The sequence below is a fragment of the Anthonomus grandis genome, chromosome 12 (genome assembly GCF_022605725.1).
Source record: "Anthonomus grandis grandis chromosome 12, icAntGran1.3, whole genome shotgun sequence".
NCBI classification, from domain to species: Eukaryota; Metazoa; Arthropoda; class Insecta; order Coleoptera; family Curculionidae; genus Anthonomus; species Anthonomus grandis.
In genome coordinates, this window is record NC_065557.1 from 16225776 (window position 1) to 16249037 (window position 23262).

Sequence of the window (23262 nt, forward strand, 5' to 3'; positions counted from 1 at the left end):
ACCTTGCAATACCCTTTCAGAACACTCCTTTTTATCACAATAACCCAACATATAGGGCTTTAAAAGCTTATCACATATTACCTGAGAATATTGCTGTGTTTAGGAGAGAAACTATAGCTTTTCTAAACGAAAATTGCTCTTATTGTTTTAACTTTAGAGAATAACTGATATTGCATTGAGTGATAGATTGGATGCTCTTGTGCTTTTTTGGAGCGGTTCTGCGACCTGCCGGATTGTTTCTGGAGCTACCGGGACCTGGTGTCTACTGGCATACCGAGACGCTTAATGTTCTATGCAGGTACCAAATTTCCTGGTTGGGGTATGGCCGCGGCATATTTTGGTATCATCATATTCCTTAGTCTGTCACTTATATGTATGTATGTAGTATTGTAGGTGTATCCTACCTAAGTGTTTGTATCATTAATTTAATTTGCATATCAAAGAGTTTATTGATTTGTCTATATGTATTTTTCAATTATTGACACGTTCTAAATTTTCTGAACTGTTAAGTTTAGTCAATTAGTATTTTTGATTATCTAATAAATTTATTTATTTTCTAAATTAGGCAGCATATATAGCCACTTTTGTTTGACGTTGCTTTGTGATTTTTATAATCATTTTGTTGGCAAATAAAGAATTATTATTATAATTATTATGGAATTTGGTATTTAGTACATTGGAGCCTTACATCTTACATTTTTAGAACTGCAAAATGTTCGGTATTCGTATAAACATATAAACGCCACTTAACAATATCTGGAATTATTTATTGCCAATTGCGAATAATTATGGCTGAAAAGTTAGGTTAGGTTAGTTGGGGACGTTGAGGTTAGTTTGGGGGTTATGAGTTGAAGGCGAAAATGGATCTAGATAATGAAAATATAAACATTAAAACTGAATACGATGTAGATCCCGATTATGAGAGCACTAATACTGCAATTAGGAGAGTGGAAATTCAAGAAGAAGAAGGTAAAGCCATCCTTTACCAAGGATTTTAGTATTTTTAAAAAATAAACAAGATAGTGCAAAATCTTAAGACCTTGGGCATTCAGCATCCTTTAAATAAAAGAAAATATTTATGTTTATATAGTTCGCTTCGAAGCATCTGTGATTTAAGATTACACTACTTCTAATGCTTAAGTTACTTTAGTCCTACCAAAAATATATTTGTTTATAATTATATACATACTTATTAGAATTATAGACATATCAATTAGATGTATATCTACTTGGCTGTAGATTGCAGATAGTAAAGGTAAATAAATAAATCTTTGTTCATGCTTGCAGCATTTACAACAAATAATGTAGTTAAAATAAAAATACTGAAATGAAATAGCAAACCTATATTTATAAACAAATTCAGAATCAATACAAGCAACTTAAACACTGTTATTATTTATTTTTAATCAGTACAAGCACAATATTCTAACAGACTATAAAACTCAATTACTTATTTGAGTTATTACATCCATTTTCCACATTAGCTTTAGTATGAACACCCAAATCTGCAATTGATTGACAAACTTCTTGCTAAAAGAGCATAGTCAAAATCTATTGGATTGTTTTTTCTCATTACATAATCACCTTGTATTTAGACAAGTCTGTAAACCATAAACTTGTACTTAAATTAATATATTAATTTGTTTTAGAGGAACATGGTTTTAATTCATCAGCAAATAAAAGTTTGCTTTGATCAACAAAACATAATCAATTAATTAAAAAGGAAAACAAACTCAGTTATTAGTGAAAAAAATTGCAAATCATCAAATTAAAGCAATTAAAGTAACTATATAAAATCTGAAAACAATTTTTTGTAGTTATTTTACTGTTTTTTTTAATTGATAAAATTGTTCTACTGGACTGCTAATCTAAATAATCTTAAACATATTAGGACAAATAACTTAATGACAAGATACAATCTTGTAAACAATATGGAGGGCTACAACATTGAAAATGTAATATCCAAATAATTGAATTCTTCTAGGACCATATTAAGAAATAATTTTATTAATAATTTAAAAGCAATAATTTGTAATTTTTTACTTTGAATACCTTCAATTCTTTCAACATATTGTTGAAAATATGGTGTTCAAATAACCTGACCATACCCAGATACTTCTCAAACCAAGGAGCAATAGTGGTATAAAGCAGTTTATATTTGAAGGTTTTAGATATGGAATCAAAGAGAATATCAAAAAAATAAAATCAGATTCTTCTATTTAAAACTTTATTAGACAATGCCTATTAAAGGTTCATAATTTAGAGTCATGTTAGAATCAGTTATGATTAAAAATGACATTACAGTAATTTTTTTAAACTTGAGAAGATTTTTTTAAATGAGAAGACCCTGGTATGGCAGGTGTCTCTTAATTTCTGGTAAAAATCTTCGGTGTTTGCACTCCATAAGAAAGTTTGCCCTAGACAACTCCAGATTCATAACCTACTTTAATAGATATCGCAAAATTTACAGTGATACAGTAAAATTGGCAAAAAACTTATTCTACTCAAGTAAAATAAACCAATCAAGAAATAAGTCTAGAGAGTCTTGGAAAATTGGTAATGACTTACGAGGCGAACGTTTCGGGAACCCTTCTGTTTCTAATAGCATGGTATCGGCCGAAACACTCAATCATTTTTTCCAGGGTGTTGCTTTGGGTCTATCAATATTATTGCCTCAGCCTGTTAGGTATCCGCGCTCATACTTACACAGCATTAAGGTGCCTGAAACATTTTTCTTTAGACCAACAGATTCTAGTGAAATAATGGAAGCTCTATCCACAATGAAAAAGAAGAACTCTTCTGGATGGGATGGGCTGTCACTAAAGGTCCTAATAGTGCTACCGCTACCAACCCTTGATTCTTTGGCTGAGGTGATAAATGTTTCACTTTCAAGTGGGTCCTTTTCATATTTACTCAAGGATGCCTTGATTATACCATTATTTAAGGGTGGAAACTATGATGACCCATCAAATTTCAGACCCATAGCCCTGCTTCCTATGCTTGTAGAGAGATTGGTAAAAACTAGGATGATGGAATTTCTGAAACGGCATAATGTTCTTAACAATCAGATATTTAGATTCTGGACAAAACTGGGTATATCTGATGCTATTTTCAATTTTTTGGAGAGTCTGTACATGGGGTTGAACGCTGGGGAGAGTGCGGCGGCGGTATTCTGTGACTTATCTAAGGTGTTTGACTGTGTAAGTCACAGAATACTGCTGCAGGAAGCTAGAAACCTATGGATTCAGAGGAGTTGCTCTCGACTGGTTTCATTCTTACCTATCTGGAAGAACACAAAGGGTATTCTTTGACAATGATATGTCATCCCATCTGGATATGGATGCGGGTGTACCCCAGGGTTCTGTTCTTGGACCAATATTGTTCCTGCTATATGTCAATAATATCTCTCAAAATCCAATTAGGGGCAAATTTACTATCTTTGCGGATGATACAACATTACTTTGGCACGACACTGACACCAAGAGGTTAAAGAATATTGTTGATGAAGATTTAATTCTTGTAAAGTCATGGTGTGAATCTAATAGATTAGCATTTAATATTTCTAAAACTAATATTTTAACTTTTAAATGTAACCTTGGAACTGTCACTTTGCAAAATGAAACAATAAGTCCTTCTGAAACATGCAAATTTTTGGGCCTGACAATTGATAAGCAATTAAAATTTGAAAATCATATCTCCTCTTTAATAGGGAAGTTATCATCCAACTGTTATGCTATTAAAGTAATAACACATTCTCTGGGACTTGATGTGTCTAAAATTGCCGACCATGCTCTTATTGAGTCTCATCTGAGATATGGATTTGATGAAATATGGTGTTTTGGGGTGTGTGCTCTATTTATTTTGCAAAAAAGAGCCATACGCTACATGTGTGCATAATTTTATATAATGCTTTGTTAACAACAGATGATGTTACGTAACAATAAAGCTATTTTTGACTTTGACTACATGGCCTCATGATGTATTCCTAGTTTTGGCATAAGCCACAATTAAAAAAATCATCATATAGAAAAAAGTTATCATTTTTGTTCGTCTAGCTATCATTTCATTCCCTCACATGTATATTTTTGCTTTAGGTAAAGTTGCCAACTAGAGCTTCATTTGATACATATTCAAAAAAAAACACATTTTTTGCATAGCATCAGGTTTATATTTTTTTGAAGCAATTAAACGAAAAAAAAAATAGATTATATTATTATTTTTAATTTTATTTTCATATAAAGATATAAAATTGATCTATAAATATCCTAAAATAATAAACCTAACGGAATTACAGCTGTATGCTATTTATACCTCAGTTTGTACCTTGTTTTACAGGAGTTTATAATTATTGTATTTATTTAACTAATGACCTAATATTGAACTAAATTTGTAATTTAATCTGAATTATCTCAACAATATAGTTTTAGGTTTCAATTATATCATAAATATTAATCTTGATTTTCATGTTATTGTCTTGCCTGTTCAAAATATATGTAAATAAATATATTCTCTAGCATTCTCTACTTGTTTATCTTCAATATGTATTGTTTATCTTTAGTATGTAGATAGGCTAAAGGGTTTTTGGTATTAGAATTCATAATGAACTTGAGTCTCTCACATTTTTTTATGTTATTTCTGGCAATTTACACATTAATCTTATCCAAGTATTATTATTTCTGCAAAAAAACTGTTATCCAGTCTATTTCTGATTCATTTTATTTTTGTTGATATATAAATAACTGAACTATAAATAATGCATTTTTGTTTTTCAGAAAACCAATTAACAGAGCATAAACTAAAAACAATCATCCAAGAAGAATTTGACAAAGAACTAAATGTTAGGAAAAAGCAATTAGAAGAAGTAGAAGAAAAAATCTTTAAAGCTCAAAAATTGCTACATATTCTTCGATATGTTTTAGTTTCGACCTATTATAATAACAAGTCTTTAGAATGTGAACCTTCTGCGTCATCCATGCAGTTTCCTAATATATTGCAAGGTCAAAACAGAATACATCCAGCTATAAAGAAGCTATTAGGTCAAAATGAAAACAGCTTAAAAGTGCTTACTTCCCGCCTTAAAAGAAAACCTGTGATTCCAAAATCTGATTCTTCTGAATTAACTCACTTGGAGGAACCTGCAACAAAGAAACCAAAACTAGAACCTGATAGTTCTCCTGTGCAAAACAATGTAATCAAACTAGAGCCTAGTATTCCAGCTGTTAATGTTGATGAACCAGTTACAAATAGAAATAAGGTTCAACACAAATTAGTAATAGGTAATATATCTTACTTTAAGAAGTCAATGGAACAACATAATCTTACACACAAGTGGATGGTGTATGTAAAGCTATTTAAGGGAATCAAGAATGGACCAGAAGTTACAAATTTAGTTATTAGCAAGGTAGTTTTTTACCTTCATCCATCCTATAAGCCCAATGATGTGGTAGATATAAGGTAAGATTGTTCTATACTGCTTATTCATGTAAATATATAAGGTTTAGTGCCAGATACATTAAGATTATTCTCAATACCCTGGCTTCATTTGACACCTCCATAGTCGTTAGAATACAGGGATGACATTAATTAAGTCTATGTCTTGGGATGTAGTCATAGACTTTTTTGTATAAGGAGCTAACACTCCTATTTACAAAGCTGTACTAAAAAAGAAAAAATGTTAGATAAAAGTACGAAAAACATTAATTAGTAATTTTCAGGTATAACAAAATAACAACAAAATGCAAACAAACCAGAACAACAAACAAAAATAAGTTTACAAGAGGGTTAACAATACTTGCAGTTTACAATGCTTCATGATAAAATTGCTCAAGAAAATAAAAGGCCTTGCTTAACAATACTTTGTTGACCTGTTTTTTAAAAAGTCTCTCACTATCTAAATTTTTGATTTCCTGAGGCAGATGGTTAAATATTTTTATTCTCTCATATATGATTGAACTTTTAGTCAAGGAAGTTTTTGGAAGTAGTAACCCCAAATTATTGTTTCTGAATCTTGTTACCATCAGTGGCATTGTTCTGCTATTTAGTTATCCTTTGTATTTTTTGTAAACCATATTTGCAGTCATTAAGATAAAAAGTGAAGAAACTATTTCTCCAATTTTAATAGTATATACATACATACATAATATGTCTTACTATTTTGTTGAGTATTATGTCACTATTTCAATAAATATCTATTTAGAAAATACTCATATGCTTAATTATTGAAAAGAAGAAAATAGACGCATTTATGTATTTTGAAGAAATATGAACTTAAATCTTTAACGATACCTTTCGATATTGTATGTAAATCGATCTAAGTCCAATAATTCTTAAATTCAATTTACATATAACGGAATTTTTAGCTGCAGAAATATCCATTATTGATCAAAGGACAATCCCTGAGAACACCGAATAGCCTGACATCAGCACCGTTTTGGTTTTAATGTGTGGTTTGGGATTTTTGGAATAGATTTAGTAGGCCCCTTTTTTTACAACAATTACCTTACCCTGGAGCATTATTGCAACGCGATTTAGAAGATTCCTTGGACAACTTACAGCTTGCAAAGCTTGGAGACTGTTGGTTTCAGCAGGTTGGTGCCTCCGCGCATAATGCCCTAATCAGATTTCCGGGAAAATGGCTAGATACATATTCAACAGTTCCGTGGCCTCCTCGTTCGCCGGACATAATTCCGCTCAATTTTTTTCTCTGGGGTATTGCAGTAGCGTATAATATTGGACAGCCGTGTTTTTGAGTCTGAGGAGAATAGTTCTTAAAGCGTTCGAGAGCATTACATAGGTTAAGAAGCTTATAATATTGAAAGACTAGAATTAGCATTGCCGTGGAACTATGGGTAGTTTGTTTGCTTGCAACCTCTCTGATGCAGTGATGCTACATGCTTATGTAGAAATAGAAAAAAAAACACTTTATAATATCATTAAAATTTTTCACTTATTTTGACCGGCATAAAACGATACTACTGTTTCTGTTTAATAAAATATGAAGCATCTTCTTTTATAAAATATGATTAGATACTCTATAAATAAGTCAATATTCAAAGTTAAATGAATGCAGATAACGTATATTAGAGAAAAAGGCAACAACGCCGCTTGATCGCATTGATGATTCCACTGACACAAAGAATTATCTCTCTATCTCTATTAATCTTTACCAGTGAAGTCGTCAAAAAATATTGACATGATAAATATTTATTAATAATAGATTATGCTTTAAACTAATTTTTTCCAATTTAAATATTGCATAATCATATTGCGTCATATATCGTCGTAATCGCAATAAAATATGATATTTAATATAGGGTATACTTTTTTTACGCGCCATATAAAAAAATTATGTTGATGATGGTTTCTCCGCAACGAAACGTTGTACGAAAAATCTCTCGACGCTGTTTTGTAGAACTTAAAAACTGGCCGTGAGAAAGCGTCTTTTGTTTTTGTCAGATAAAAATCAGAATGAAATTAGAAAATGTTTTTTTGGGTATATCTCCGAAACTATTCAGAATTTCAAAAGTTTCTAAACGGCATTTATTAGGCTTGAAAATGCGTAACTTTTCTCTAATTTAACCATCTTCGTATCTCTTTTGTTTTCCAAGATCTTAATGATAGACATCCTTATAATATCTTGGACACACTGTATACCTCCCGACAATTTACAATCATGTCGGTATTTAAATGTACCGGGAATGTTTATAATTTAAGTGAAACACTATAAGAATATATTAGCAATGTACTGGACTTTATGGGACATTGATGGGATATCAAAGTTATATATGGTGGACCAAGTTACTTTGGTTTACCTAATTTGAATCATGGAAGCTTTATATGCTGTTTCATCACGATCTGATCCATAAATCTATGACACATGACTATAAACAAATACATATGTACTATTTTTAAGAAATCTATACAGAAATATAATCTCATTAGGTATGCAACAAGACTATAGGTATACAAATAATTTATGTCACTTCCATAATTTGGCATTTTTTCATTGCAAAATTCTTTTTTTTTTACAAGTATTGGTAGTATCACCCTGTTTTAAGACACTAAAAATGGTATGCTAAAGGCGTGCAGGTGGGATACTTGTAGAAACAATATAAATTTAATGAAATAAAAAAATCAGCATAATCTATGTAGATAGAATTGTTTTTATTATATATTAAGTTAAGACTTCATCTACCACATCAGTTATATAGGATTTAGTTTTGCAAAGATATGGCAGTAAGCACAGCATAGTTACATATCTTCAATGGCATATTTCATAAAACAAATAAGTTCTTTTTATTACAACTTGTGTTTAAATTATGAGGTCTGAAATGGGTAGATTATTGGTAATTAGCCAGTTGCTAATTGCTTTCTCAGGGATGAAGTTGGTGTTTTCTGTAACGTAAATGGTCGCTTGCCATATCCATAATCGTCACTGAATCAGCTTGAAGAAATTATATTAATTATATAGTTTTCAAAAATATCCGAGTTCACGTCCCCATAGTAATCTCCGGTCCGGACGACTGATGAAACGTTAGCAAACTTCCAAAAGATCCCTCTTCACTTCCAATATTTGTCATTATAAGTCTCGTCCCTTTTTCTAATAAGCACTTTAATACCCGTTGGCAAGCCTTTCATAATAGCTTGGAGGGCACTGGTTATATATTTTTTGCTAGGGTAGATATTTTTTTTATATAAATAGGGTGAATTTTTCTTCGAATTCCACACTTGGAGAACATTTGCGGTCGTTCGGAAACTTTTTGTTCAACAATTTCTTACACAGTGAAAAATAGGGTGGTCGTTTTTTACGCAATCGTGAATGTTATAGAATCCAAGTATGCCAAGACTACATAGGTTTAAAATGATTAGTCCGCCTATGGACGACCACGGAATTCAGTGATACTGGACGAAATTTCCCATTTTATTACACTATACATTTCTGAAGGATGATATAACACAAGAATAGTTTTTTCATGGTTCTGCCTAAAATCCATTATATTATATTATATTATATTATGAACAATGATAACTACTATATTCTATATTTTTATTTAGGAAGTTTCCGAATATTGCAGTAATCAAATTTCATAGAATTCTAGAAATATTTTGTGCAGTTGGTTCAAAAATGTCAATGCTATAGTCCACTTATAGTTAACCATACAACGCATGTTGCATCATCTGTTTTTTTTAGTCAACCGCCGTATCATTTATCGAGAAGAGGATGGGGAGAGTTTCCATTAAGATTGAAAATCTTTTTTAAATCATCCATGAATAAACCTGTAGATGTGGTACATCAAATTAAATTAGACAATACATTCACTGAACGACAAACATTGGGTAAGTAAGTATATTGTGTTAAATGCTCATCTATGGCAGATTCCTTTTTATCATATGTAAAAAGTTATATTAGTATACTAGTTTTTATATTATCAAAAGATCACTGGTAGGCAACAAATGTTCAACATAATCTTCGACTGTAAATATAAATAATCCAATAACGAATTCCATGCCTCAAGGGCGCTTAAAGAAACTTATAAAACTATTAAAATCCCTTACCTTAAATCTACAAAGTGTATATCTCAAAGATTTAAAAAGTAATGATAATATATACAGGGTTTATGGGAGATGGGAAACCTCAAAGGTTGATAGGGTATGGGGTCTTAAGTGAACCTATTTAAAATTCTTAATAAATTTCAAAAATGTTTGTTTTGTTCTTATTCGAAATTTTTTTGTTGCCGTAACTTGTTATCTTAACAATGGATTAACGTCAACTATTTCATTTTTGAAACTGTAATCGGTACTAGACGCATGTATTACGAACACTTGAAAACATTCTAGAATCAACTAAAATCCAACTATGCATTGTATTTTTTTTAAATTAAGGGCGATTCAGAACTTCGAATTCTTTTAAAACTTCTCTGGTTTATACTTTTTGAAACGGTATTTCATTTATAAAAAAAAATTAATATTATTAAAAAAGTTGGATTTGCAAAGGAGAAATACTTTTCGTCCATTGGTTTTAATTACTTATATTTTATTAATTATATGATTGTTTTTCCTAAAATTTGTCTGTATACTGTTGTGACGTTGCTTTTTTACGTGTATTGTATGTTGATAAAGATTACCACTTTTAGAAAGCAGCAACGGTCAAAACAAATTATTTCAATGAGTTTTTTTAATTTGGGATAAAAAAAGTCTGTAAAGTTTTTTTGCATAGGTGAAGAATCCTACTTACTGTTTTTCAATTTTTTTATCTTAAATCTTAAACCGTATAAGATACAAGGGAGGTTTTTGGGAACTTGGGTCAAGATTGCAGAATTGTATTCTTATTTATATTATTTGGTTTTTGTGCACTTATAATAATAATAATAGTAACCTGCATTTATCATCAATTGGCATGCGTCTTGAGAACACAAAGGTTGGAAATATCCTTCAATAAACAACAATCGATCATATTATCATACTATTTTGGGCTCAATTTGTTTGTTTTTTTTATGAGTTTGTTTGTTAAATTCCAAAGATATGATTGTGTCTGGTTAAAAATTATTTTGTGGGAATTTTACCCAAGTATGCTATGAAAGAAAATGTTCCTGACAGTTTGTCAAAGTTTTCATGCATTTAGTTCATTTTGACTGCTTGTCGAACAATTAGGGGTGATTATAATTTAAACGAGAAAAAGAGTTGAAGTAGTGCCGCTAGTTGGCGATGGAGTTAGAACATTTCGTGAAGCTGCGGCGGAATTTAACAGGAGACATCCTGGTAAAAACATCCACCATTCAACAATAGCCAGAATAAACTACGGGTCTGATCAGTCTGGTTCAGTAGGCGGAGTACGTCCTCATTTACATCGTAATCGAGCAAATAATAATAACCAAATAATTCTTGAATACTTTAATGCTAATCCGCAATCTAGCATTAGAGTTGCTAGTGCCAACTTAAATATTTCCGAAAATTGCATATGGAGGTGTTTAAATAAAAATAACAAGAAGCCGTTCAAGCCTATATTCCTTCACACTTTGGAACACGAGGATGAAGAACGCAGGATGGAATATTGTTTGTGGTTACAAGGCGAGTATTTGGCTAACCCTACATTTTTGAAAAATATTTTATACACCGATGAGGCAACATTTACTACAAACGGCATTGTATCATCTCAAAATATTAGAATGTGGAGTAACGTAAATCCCCATTGGGTGATACAATGTAAAAGGCAGTATTCGCAGAATATTAACGTATGGTGCGGTATCTTGAACGAACGTACAATCGGGCCATTTTTGTTTAATGAAAATCTAAATGGACTTAATTTTCTTCGATTCCTGGAAGGTGATTTTAGTGACGTAATCGATGATTTGCCGTTAGCCGAAACAAGAAATTTACACATACAATTTGACGGTGCGCCTATCCACAATGCAGTGGTAGTGCGGAATTGGCTAAATCAGAATTATCCGAATCGATGGATAGGACGAAACAATCCATTAATTCAGTGGCCAGCACGTTCCCCCGACCTTTCTCCCTTAGATTTTTTCTTTGGGGAACCCTTAAAAACAAAGTGTACAAATTAAGACCGCAAACTCTACATGATCTTTGTGAGCACATTAGACAAGAGTGTAATGAAATAAGCAGGGTACAGTCAAGAAGGGTGGTAGTAAACAACAGAAGACGCATAGAAAAATGTATCAGAATTAATGTAGGACATATTGAAGGAACTAATATTTAGTTTTGTGGCATTAATTTTTAAATTTGAGTGTTAGCAAAGATAAAATACTAGTAATATTATTATCTTTGGTGTTAGGTAATTCCTTAAGGTAATTATTTTCACTTTTTGCTGCTTAGCCTAAATTACATTATTAAGTAACTAGTGAAGTGTGAATTGCAACCTAACAATGAAATAAAACTAACAAATTTATAAATGAAGTTGTATTATTGTGAAGGCCAAAATAGTATGATAATATGATCGATTGTTGTTTATTGAAGGATATTTCCAACCTTTGTGTTCTCAAGACGTATGCCAATTAGCCAAAAATTTAAAAAATATTCGTATTTGATTAAGAATGTTATTGGGCCTTTTAAAAATTTGACTCCAATTTATTTCAACACCCTGTATACTATCATAACCAAATTCGGTACACTTATGTTTTAAGTGGTCCTGAACAATAATCCAGTACTATTTTTCAAAAATAAATATCGCTAATACTACTTCTCGATTTCTCGCACTTCAAACTTGAATACACTAGGCCATGACCTGCTTTCTCTAAAAGTCGAACTTGGCTCATAAGTGCCATTTTTGACCATCTATCCAACAAAAAAAAGTTTTTGAAAATTGGTCAAGAAACAAAAATTTTAGAGGGGTGGCTAACCCTTAAGTGGGACACACTGTACATAGAACTAAAATAACTTTTAAAAAATTTATAAAAAAGATCTAAAACTATGAAAAAAATATTTAAAAAAATTACAATATATTAAATAAAAGTAAAACTTTGTTAAAATATTAAAATTATGTACACTAGAAAGCGTACACAAACAATTATTCTGCACAAATTTTCTTAGAACACTTTTAAATTGGTTCAAGCTACCAGACTTTTAGAGCACATGTTCTCGAAGTCTTAGATCATTAAATTCATTAATTCCTTTATACAATACTGAATTTAACCTTTGTGTTGGGTTGCACCGATTTATTATGACACTTAACTTGGATTTCATAGAGGTATAGTAATTAAAATGCAAAATCGATCTTAAAGGTCTAAAATCTTTAAAATTTGGGACACTGTACATACCAAGAATGGAAAAATGATAAGTAGGATTTCTAACCTAAACAACAATTTTTTTTTATAATAAATGACAAATGATCATTTAAAAAATTTATTTTCATCGATTTATATGATACCGTTAGAAAAAGTACAAACCAAAGAAGTTAAGGGTATTGGAGAGTTATATTTTACTTTTCTTTTTTAATAATTTTATTACTTTTTTAACGCGTACTTTAATCTTATTCTTCTTTCCAAACTAACATTTTCATATTAATGGTAATACATGTATCTACTGGACCTTTAAAAATAAAATAGCTGACAATAATCCGATGTTTACATAAAACAAAACTTCAGCTTCTTTCTTGCCAGCTTTTCCAGATGTTCAATAAAAACAAAAAAATTCTTGATTTCACTTAATAGCATATTCTTTGAATTATTAATTTGTAATCAAATTTATTGGGAACACTAAATAGCATTCTTTGTATTCCATAATAAAGGGCCAACTAATTACAGTACTTAAAACTATTATCACATATTTTAGAATATTGTATACAGTATTTTAGTCTTAAAATTCCTATATATTATTTTACAATATATATGTTTTTAAATAAAACTGTGCTAATAACTATAAAAAAATATGCTGCCCTTATTGGTATTTACATACTTTTTTTCTTTATTGCCACAAACGGTCTGACTTGTATAGCATTAAACTTTATATAGTATTAAGTTGTTTGGGTGCACTCAGTATATTGGAGATGTTGACTTAAATAACCTTTATGAAAGTATGAGTTCCAAGATTGTCCAAGAATATTAAAATAACCCAAGAAATTTAAAATCACTTGAAGTGCCTGAAAACAACACGTCATATGTTGATAACACATTTGGTGCTAGCATAGAAGTATTAAAAAAATAGCTTTAAATTCTAAGAAAAATCACTTTAACAAAATTGAAAATTACTCCAAAAGCTGGAACAAAAGAAAAATTACTTTAATAGCTCAAAGACACGTAAGCCTAAAAAAAGTATACGGATACTGTAACTTTCCGAGCTAAAACCGATTTAGCTTAGCCTGAAAGTGTACAGATACTTTAAACTTGAAATATCCGGAATAAAATTAAAAAGTACCCCAAAAGTAATGATCCTTAGAGAGATGACTTCAAATATCAGGAAGAAAGTTAAAAAACATTTTATTAGCCTATAATAGAATCGAAATGACAAATGTCTGAAACACGGATAAGAAATCATGCAGAATACAACTATAACACAAATCTAGAGGGTGGTTAAAGCTAGCAATTAACGAAAAAATAAGATCAGTTTCTGAATATAGAACTATTATTGACCAAAGCAAAACTTAAATCCAACGGCTATTCCAAGTAGAAGCTTTATATTTCCTAAACCTATAATGCAAAATAAGCTGATCGAAATAATAAGTAGTCAAAGAGTAATGCTGCATCTGGGATCAATAAAATTCCTTCATTCTTATTCTTTCTACAATCTGGTAAATTTAATATTTGAAAATTGGTTTTATCAAAATTTCAATTTGGATTTAAAGAAAATGAGTGCAGAAGAAGCAGTAAACTGAATTACAGAACAGATTGGAAGGTGTTTTGACTGGCGAACAATGCATGCATTTTTTTAGACCTTGGAACAGTGACACGATATACTACTTAAAAATATTAGAATTCATGTGAATTCCAGTTCCTTATAACCCTTAAAAGTTATATTAACCAAAGAATACAAAGTGTAAAAATAAATCGATGTGTCAGTTCATTAAGGTGTGCCTCAGGCGTGGCCCATTTTTGTTTCATATATTTGTTATTGAGTTGTTAGAGTTAGTACCTGATGGTATAGTGTGCTTTGCAGATTATATCGCAATATGGATTAAGAAAAAACAGATTGGTTTTATTTGGTTATAATAAAACCAATCTGTTTTTGTATAAGGGGCAAATTATAAATGTGTTATAATCTTAAACAATAATTTTATTTGAATATTAAGTAATTTATCGACTACAATGTATTTTTTGTCTTTACCTGGATGCACTCACAGATCGGTTTCCATTGTACACCTGCTTTACATGTTCAAATTTATTTGTATAGATTAAAATGCTAACTAAAATTAAAATAAATACAAGACAAAAAGACACTTAAAATTAAGTCAAACAGCTGGAATTAAATTTCGTTATTTTTTTAGGGAATTTGATTTATTAAAAAAAAATTGATAATTGTTTTTAGTATTGAAGCTGATTAAATATTCATGAATTATTAAATAAAATAATCTCCTAGGAAATCAAACTGAGGTGCCTATTTTCCTTTACGACAGTACTCCAATCATTAAAGAAAACCATATTGATGCTAGTGGTTCCGATTCCAATGAATGGTACACCAAACAATTAAATAACAATATCTTTACCGCTGTAAGTGGCCTGGATACTTTGGCAGATACCGACGATTCAATTATAAATGACGAAATTGCCGACATGGAAACAGTGGTTAAGTCAGAATACTCTTCAGAAAATGAACATGATTATTGTTGTGACATTATAAAACAGGAGGCTGATAAAACGGCGTATGCAATCGTACGTCGCGATCATGCCTACAATTTGCCAAGATCTTTCATGAGATTTAGAAAATCATTTAAAAAAATCAGGATACCAGTGAGGCAGGCCTATAATGAACTAATTTATGGATTAGGTCCGAATTATCTTGACGGTTCGAAGTTACCAACTAGAAAAATTAGGAGGAAAATTGGTGAAAAGGTGTCACAAAATATTGGCCACACTGACAAGGTAATAATATATTTAGATTGTTTGTCGCATCAGTTATATCAGTAAATCAAACATCGAAATTAAAAATTTGGCGGATGTTTATTTTTACTTATATCTCGGCCCAACAAACACACAAAAAAAGAGAATATAAAGTATATACTTTTATACAAAAGATTTTTGTAAGCTTGCCTTAGTATAATGTTGCTTAGTTTTCACGCTAGACAGCGCTAAAATGACAATTTTCAAATATTTTTTTTAATTAATTCAAGAATTGTTTACTTTTTTTTTAATTTGGTACATTCGCATTATTTTATAGGGCAAAAAAAGCCATGTCATAATTATGATTAATATCAGTTCATGGAAGTAGAATCTGGGTTTTTTATATTTGTAGTTTTTACCAAAAAAGAGGTCTCTAAAAGACTCATTACATATTCTTTAGAGCAAATTTAGTCTAGTTGAACAAACTTATCTTAGTACAAAATTGGTTACTTTGCCATTAGATGGCGCTGAAGTGACAGTCTTTAAATGATTTTTTCAAATTTAATTTTTTTTCAAAATTACAATATTTACTGATTGGGCATGGTACTTGGTTTTTTTTAGTATTTGCCTTTTTTGGTTTTTCCGGCATTATAGAGGCTTTAGTTTAAGATAAGAATAAACCAACCTATTTACTACGAAAAAGGAATTCAGTTTCCTTATTATCTGCTATTTGTTCACACGGTATTTACAATATACAACATGACTTAGCACCTGTAAAACGATTTATCATGGCAGTGCAACACAATGATGCAAAATATACCGCATCGTATTGGTATCTGCGGAAAACCGGCCAATTTACGCCTAAAGCCATTGATAACAGAACACAGCGTTTTGTAAGCATTTTTGAAGTCGAAGTAGACATTTTAGAACGTGTTGCAGAAGATTCAGAAATAAGCACCAGGAGGCGTTGAGTGCTTCATAAGATGCATGTTTAAGATCCACTGAACCTAAAATACATCTAGTTTTTAGTCGGCTTGTTTACTGGCTTACGAGGGTTCTTAACTTTGCCTACAATATTTTATTGACCGATGGAGCATGTTTTACAATAATGATATGTTTATGTGGGTAAAAATTCATATGCTTAAACATATTCAAAATGAGGTTAAAATGAATTTGTATGTTGGAATATTTGGATTTCACATTGTTAGTCCCGTTATTTTTCACAACCATTAATCGGGCAGATTTATTTGCAATATTTACAAAATATGCCGAATTTCTCTTAATCTTTAAAAGTTCGGACAAATAGGTGGTTTATGCACGATTGACCTCCACTAATAAATACATTGGTAGAGATAATGCCCCTGTAAAGTTTCCACCACGATCGCCGGATTTACATTCATTGGAGTATTTCTTATGAGGATATCTTAAGACAGTGGTTTACAGGAAAGCTAAAGATGTCACAGAAAAACTCAAGTTGAAATAAATATTCTTGAAGGTAATGAACAGTTCTTTAAAGACTGTGTTTCAATTTTTTTGAACGTATAAATATTTCTATTCTTAAAATTTGTGGATAGTTTGAGCAATTGTTATGATATTTCTATTTATTTTCGTTTATGATTTTGTTTTTTTTTTGCAAAGAGTAATACTTATTGAGTATTATAATACTGTTAGAGGAATCTAGTCTTTCATGGCCAATCAGTTAGTTGAAATTTGTACTCAAACCCCAATTGTTTGTTCCGTTGGGTGACAATAGTTTTTTTGCCCCCTTAAAGCTGTATTTCAATGTACCAACTTTTTGTAAAACCTGTTTTTGAAATAATCAAGAACAACAATTTTCACGATTTCACAGCACCCAAACTAAGCAATTTTGTACTAAGATAAGGTAACGTAAATCGGCTATTTTTGATCTAAGAAGGTAGGTTTTTATAAAGACTAAACAATTAACTAATTAAAGAGAAGTATTTGTATATTAGATTTTTTGAAACAGTATACAAAAAAGGTTTAAGTATAAAGTAACCATTTATTAAATGTATTAATAAAAGCAAATATAGAAAAAAACTGCCCAACCAAAGACAAATGAATCATTATTAAATTTATAAATGTAATAACGCTATTTTTAGCAACTCAATGGTACTTAAAAAAAAATGTTGTTGGTTTTAACAAATTTTTTTTTTTAAATGCCGTTTAAAAAATCTATAATATAAAGTTTTTTTTAATTGGTTAATTGATGCGTTTTTTATTAATTCTGAGTGCCATTAATTCATGTTTTGCTACTGGGTAATTGTGTGACCAAAATTTATAATATGTAAATCTGAAAAGCCTACTTTAATTGACGAAGATCTACAAAATTAAATAGGTTAAATAAAATTAATTATCTAATTATTTAGATAATACCAATAATAATACTTACATTTAGACAAATGTTTGGTTTCGTCCTTTCTTTAACTTTTTTGGGCTCTTTTTTGTTTATTGAGAGATATCTAGTTGCAAAACATGCCCTTGCTTGAGCTTAGAAGAACGCGTAAAAAAATATGTCAATTCGTTCGATTGTAGTAGATACAAAGGCTAGTTTACAAAATCTGTCTAAAATGTCATGCAACACTTTTTTGTCAATACCTAAATGCAGTTGCTAAAATTTGTATGTCATTAAGTAAGAACTATTGGTATACCTATGCTATTATTTAACCTTCTCATATTTTTAGAATAATTCAAAGGAATTCAAAGTTTTGAAGACTGTTACCGGACAATCTATCCGCTTCTTACCAGAGAGCTTTAATCAGGTTCTATTAAACAATGACAAAATAATATCCGTTCAATTTTTGAAAAACCCATCCACGAAAAGTACAACAAAACGAGAAAAGTCAAATCGTGAAAAGAGTTTATCGTTCGATTTAGAGCATCACGGCGATCCTTTAAATTTACCTGATAGATCACTCCTTTTAAATTTCCCAAAAACTAATTCGTTCAAAAATATGGGCGAAGCCCTGCCTTATATGTTTAAGATGTTACCCCTATGGACGGACCAGGCAGATTGTGATAGTTACAAAAGAATATATCCCTATGCAGCCAGAAGTGAGAGTGAATATCATGAGTGGAATGTGGGCAAGAGACTCTCTTCGGAAGTAAGTACGCCATAAAAATCACTTTATTATATCGTTGCTTCTTGAGAAAAATGACACAATCTAAAAACACACTTTTTTCAGGAGAGCACTTTTTTACTGTAAAATTTCGAATATCTAAGAGATCAAATAATTTATGTGAAAAATATTTTGTTGGGTGATATAATTTAGTTTTGACATTAATTTTGTAACTTTTTATCATTATTTTTTTTAAACAGGGTCTAAATATAATTTTTTTTTTGTTTAAAAAACTAAAATGTGTCACTGTTCTTGCAAATATTGAAAACTTTTTAAATGTTTTTAAACATAATTATTATAATTATATAATAAGAGCTAAAAATGTAGTGGAATTTCAAAAATGTAGTGGAATTTCTACAGATCGTGTTATCATGAGCTACGTATTACCCAAAATAATGGCAACACCGCTTGGTTGCGGCTTGCAGGCGGCGGAATTTTTCGTTTTTATTTTTTGAACCGGACAGCAGACTGAATTTGCTGTGTTACTGCACGTTGCATTAATAATTTTTGAGCGTTATTTTCGTGTTTTTTTCACTATGGCTGTTTATATCCCTTCCGAAAGAGTTCAACTAATTAAATGGTTTTATGGAGGCAATTCGGCAGTACAATGTAGAGATTTGTTTTCAGTGACATTTGAGAATAGACCGATTCCTTGTGCAAAAACGGTTTTAAATGTGGTTACAAATTTTGAGACATGTTTTTGTCTTCAAGATATCTTCCAGGATATAGAACGGCGGGAAGAAATGGTTTGCAGTACCCTAGAACTTGATCCGACACGGTCCACTAGAAGTGTTGGAGAGGAACTGGGTATGAACAATAAAACTGTTGCTCATATCTGGAAAAAATATGGGTACAAATGTTTCAAGTATTCAAAAACTCAGGAAATATTTCCTGAAGACCAGTGGCGAAGAATGGAATTTTGTGAAACCATGATGGAAAAGGCAAATGAAAACGAATATTTTTTAAAAAATATTTTGTTTTCTGATTAATCTTTTTTTCCATTACATGGCAAATACAATCCATCCATTGTTCGTTATTGGTCTCAGGAAAACGAGCACAGAAGTTTTCAGTTTCGTACCCAGTATCCTCAGAAATTGAATGTTTGGGCAGGTATTTTGGGCGACAATGTTATAGGGCCATTTTTTATTGATGGCACTTTAAACGCCTAAAAGTACCTTGAGTTGCTGCAAAGCCAAGTTCTTCCTGCCATTCAAATCCTACCTGATGTAGACCTGGGATCGGTTTATTTTCAGCAAGATGGCTGTTCTGCTCATAACGCGGCTAAGGTAAAAGAATTTTTAACAAATACTTTTCCTAACCGCCTTATTAGTGGGACTGGCGATATTAAATGGCCTCCTAGATCTCCAGATTTGTCTCAGAGTTGATATTTTATTTTTTATTAGAATAACGCTTTAATTTTCATTATGCAAAACACAGCATATTAAACATTTTAAGATTTACAATTCTATGCGGGTTTTACACATTGTCATGTCTGGTTTTGGAATTTAAATTACAATATATATTATATTTTATTTAGATAGCAATTTTATTTTTTTAGTGGTCAAGAGCAAAAGCTATTAGGCGAATACTTTCAAAAGAAGCATATTGCAAAGGGTGGTCGACCAAAGCCATTTTTATGTACGGACGATCCCATTTGTTCACACCGGTAGTATCCAGCTATAAACTATTTGAACATAACTCTCCTGAAAAACAATTAATTTTAAGTTGTTTTTCTAATAGTTCCACTTCGGCTAAAAACGGATTTTCTTCAATTCGTCGGAATAGCGAAAGCACTATTAGTATAATATCACCTGTTAAATCTGTGATAGGTAAGTTAATATTTTAGTTTTTTTTTTCTAGATTTGTTGATTGAGTGGTAGGTAATAATATTTCTTAGTTTTCGCTGTATTTTTTTTACTCGATAAACAGCTACAATAGTAGCATTAATATTTAAATGATACGCAAAATTTAACATTTACCATAAAGTCTTGCACCATTAAATATTAAAAACAGGCAATCGCAAAACCCGCTTATTTTTTAAAATTAAAATGGCTATTAATTTCCTAGTTTTATTACTCAGCTACTTATCATATGTAGAGGAGGATTCACGACCACTATATAAGGTATTCCATTTAAGAGGAAAACGTCATATTTATTTATTTTTTTTTACTTTCCCGTGTTTTTTAGACTTTGCCGTAAATATTGCGTTTTTTAAATGGAACACTCTATTTATTACTATATTTTTGGATTTACTTCTGTTTAAATCAGTACATTGAATTATGAAACTTTTATTTAGTATAATGTTTTATATTTAATGTATGGATTTATTTGTTCTTATACTAATACATAAAAATATAGAACGCTCCCATAAGTATTTATTACCCCTCGTAAGGTGAAAATATTGAGTAAAAAGAGACAAAAATTTCAAATTAGGAGAGAGGGGCTTAAAAGTCTACCTTTTTGGTTAGAATTTTAGCAGTACATAAAACTATCAGTATCTTGCTTGTGTGCAAAATTTTAGAAAAATAATCGAGATGTTAGGTCAGTACAGGGTGTACAAGTTTTTACCAAAATACAAAAAACACCTTATATCTTGGTAATAAAGCAATATCAATTTAAATATCCATTAGTTATATCCTAGAAATACCCTATATACCACGTAAGTATGTATAGTGCATCGTGAATCACCCTAGAGTATTTTAAATTAATTTTCTCTTATATTCTACTCATCAACTTACCTATATTTTTCAGATCCCATCGATCATAATTCCACCAACCATTACATAGATATTTCCGATAAAAAATTATTGCACGAATGTGCCTTTGTCAGAGAAGCTGCACTGGACGCTGGTGTCTTACTAAAACCCGAAATTCTTCAGGACGGCATACTGATGAATGCAGCAGAGCGAGTTGTTTTAGAGGCAGTCAAATGTTTTGCTGAAAGTTTAATTAGGAGAGCGAGGAACTTTTTAGTTTGTCGTCAAATGAACTATAGGTACGGGTGTTTTAGTTTAGGTGGTACGAGGCTTAACTAACACTGAAAATTAAATACAATGTACCATCCTTAAAGCGCTTTTAATAAGCGAATTTCTTTCATAAAAAGGACTAAAAGTCGAGATAGTCGAAGTAACTGGTTGAAAATAAATATAGAATTTAACCCATTTGAGAAAAGCTTTTTTTTCAATTTAGTGCAACTTATATAACATATATTTAATGAAAAAATTGTTGCTATAGATATGCTAGTCTTGATATTTAAAACATCCTTTCTTTCTATTGATTTTAGAGCCCTGAAAGTGAATTAAATATAACTAGAAACGTGGCTAAGGAACAAATAGTTATCTTTAGCATTTGATACACAACACACCACATCTAATATATTTTCAATCTCATTTCACCATCTCTCAATGTTAAATCACCAAAACATAATAATTATTGCAATATCGTAATACTTACATCTTATCATCCTGTGATAAAATAATAAATAGTAAGTTACATCTACTAACTTTCCAATTTAACTTGGAACCCTTTTTAAAATTAAGATATTTTCGCTTGTAAATTATATTTATATATTACTGGCCTTGAAAAAAATTTTTTTAATCACCTATCAAGTGGACTTAATTGCAAATTAACTTTAACAGCTTTATACTTAATTTGAAGCAAAATTACTCCAAATAATATTTCACATATTAATAAATTTTATGATAAAATTTGTAAAATATTTTTACTTTCAGCCCTCACTCTTCAGAGATATCTATTAGTGATATATCAAGAGCTTTAGAAGAACGAAAAGAATTTCAATCGATACAGAAGTTCAGAGAAGATAGACTAGCAAAGGACTTCTTTTTCTGAATATACATAATAAGACTGTCACTAAGAATTTTATAACAAAAATGTATAATATATTTTTAAGTACACAATTTTAAGGACAAGAGTGAAATGTTTTTAAACCATTTAACATTTTTCATTTTAATTAAAAAATTTAGTTTTTAGCACAAGGATTTTGTCCTAATAAACCAATTTGAAAGCCTTACCAAAGGATAAGTTTTAAAATTCATAAAAAAATGCAAGTTATTTAAAGTTGACACCAAAACAGAATAACTTTATTGTAATATTTACCCTTATAAACATTAGTTAAACTACATGATTTTTGCTTTTCGGTAAGTTTACGTTATACTACTATTGATTAATTTTATTAAAACAATAAAAACAAGTTTAAAATAAGTTTAGGCTTTTAGCCCTTACATGTAAGGCGTTCTTTGGAATATTTGTTTGCAATATTTACTATTTTCAATATATGTTATGAGTCCATTTTTTAGCCGATAGATTTTTTTAACTACGTACCTCTTGATTTATAAATATTCTTATGTATAAGTTTCTCGGTCCTAAGTATACTATGTTTCAATGGAACATTATTAATAAATGTGATACAATTTATTTTGTTTAAATACCTCTTTTAGGATGTTGCAAATAGAGTGGAGCGGTGCCCCAAGTGTTAAGATCCCACTAAACGAATTTTATTTCGTTTATTTTGTTTGAGTATTACAGTATGTCTAGTACTCAAGATTTGTTATAACGTCAAACAAACTCGAATATAATATTTACTCACATTTAATATGATTTCGTTTATTTGGCACCAC

At 30.4% G+C, this 23262-nt stretch overlaps 1 protein-coding gene across 1 annotated transcript; it reads left to right on the forward strand.

Moving 5' to 3' along the window:
* The first annotated feature begins 810 nt into the window (after positions 1 to 810).
* Positions 811 to 22554, forward strand: LOC126743142 (YEATS domain-containing protein 2). Its single transcript, XM_050450115.1, has 8 exons — positions 811 to 969; positions 4773 to 5454; positions 9191 to 9336; positions 15028 to 15530; positions 18191 to 18610; positions 20184 to 20454; positions 21377 to 21620; positions 22357 to 22554. The coding sequence occupies exons 1-8, from the start codon at positions 861 to 863 to the stop codon at positions 22472 to 22474; spliced, it is 2493 nt and encodes an 830-aa protein (XP_050306072.1). The 5' UTR covers positions 811 to 860; the 3' UTR covers positions 22475 to 22554.
* The last annotated feature ends 708 nt before the right edge of the window (positions 22555 to 23262 follow it).

Bases quoted from the DNA above. Each gene is read 5' to 3' on its own strand.
- LOC126743142 (XM_050450115.1), top strand. From the start codon at position 861: ATGGATCTAGATAATGAAAATATAAACATTAAAACTGAATACGATGTA. The intron at 18,611-20,183 runs GTAAGTACGCCA...TTATTTTTTTAG, and splicing joins GCAAGAGACTCTCTTCGGAA to TGGTCAAGAGCAAAAGCTAT. The intron at 20,455-21,376 runs GTAAGTTAATAT...TATATTTTTCAG, and splicing joins ACCTGTTAAATCTGTGATAG to ATCCCATCGATCATAATTCC.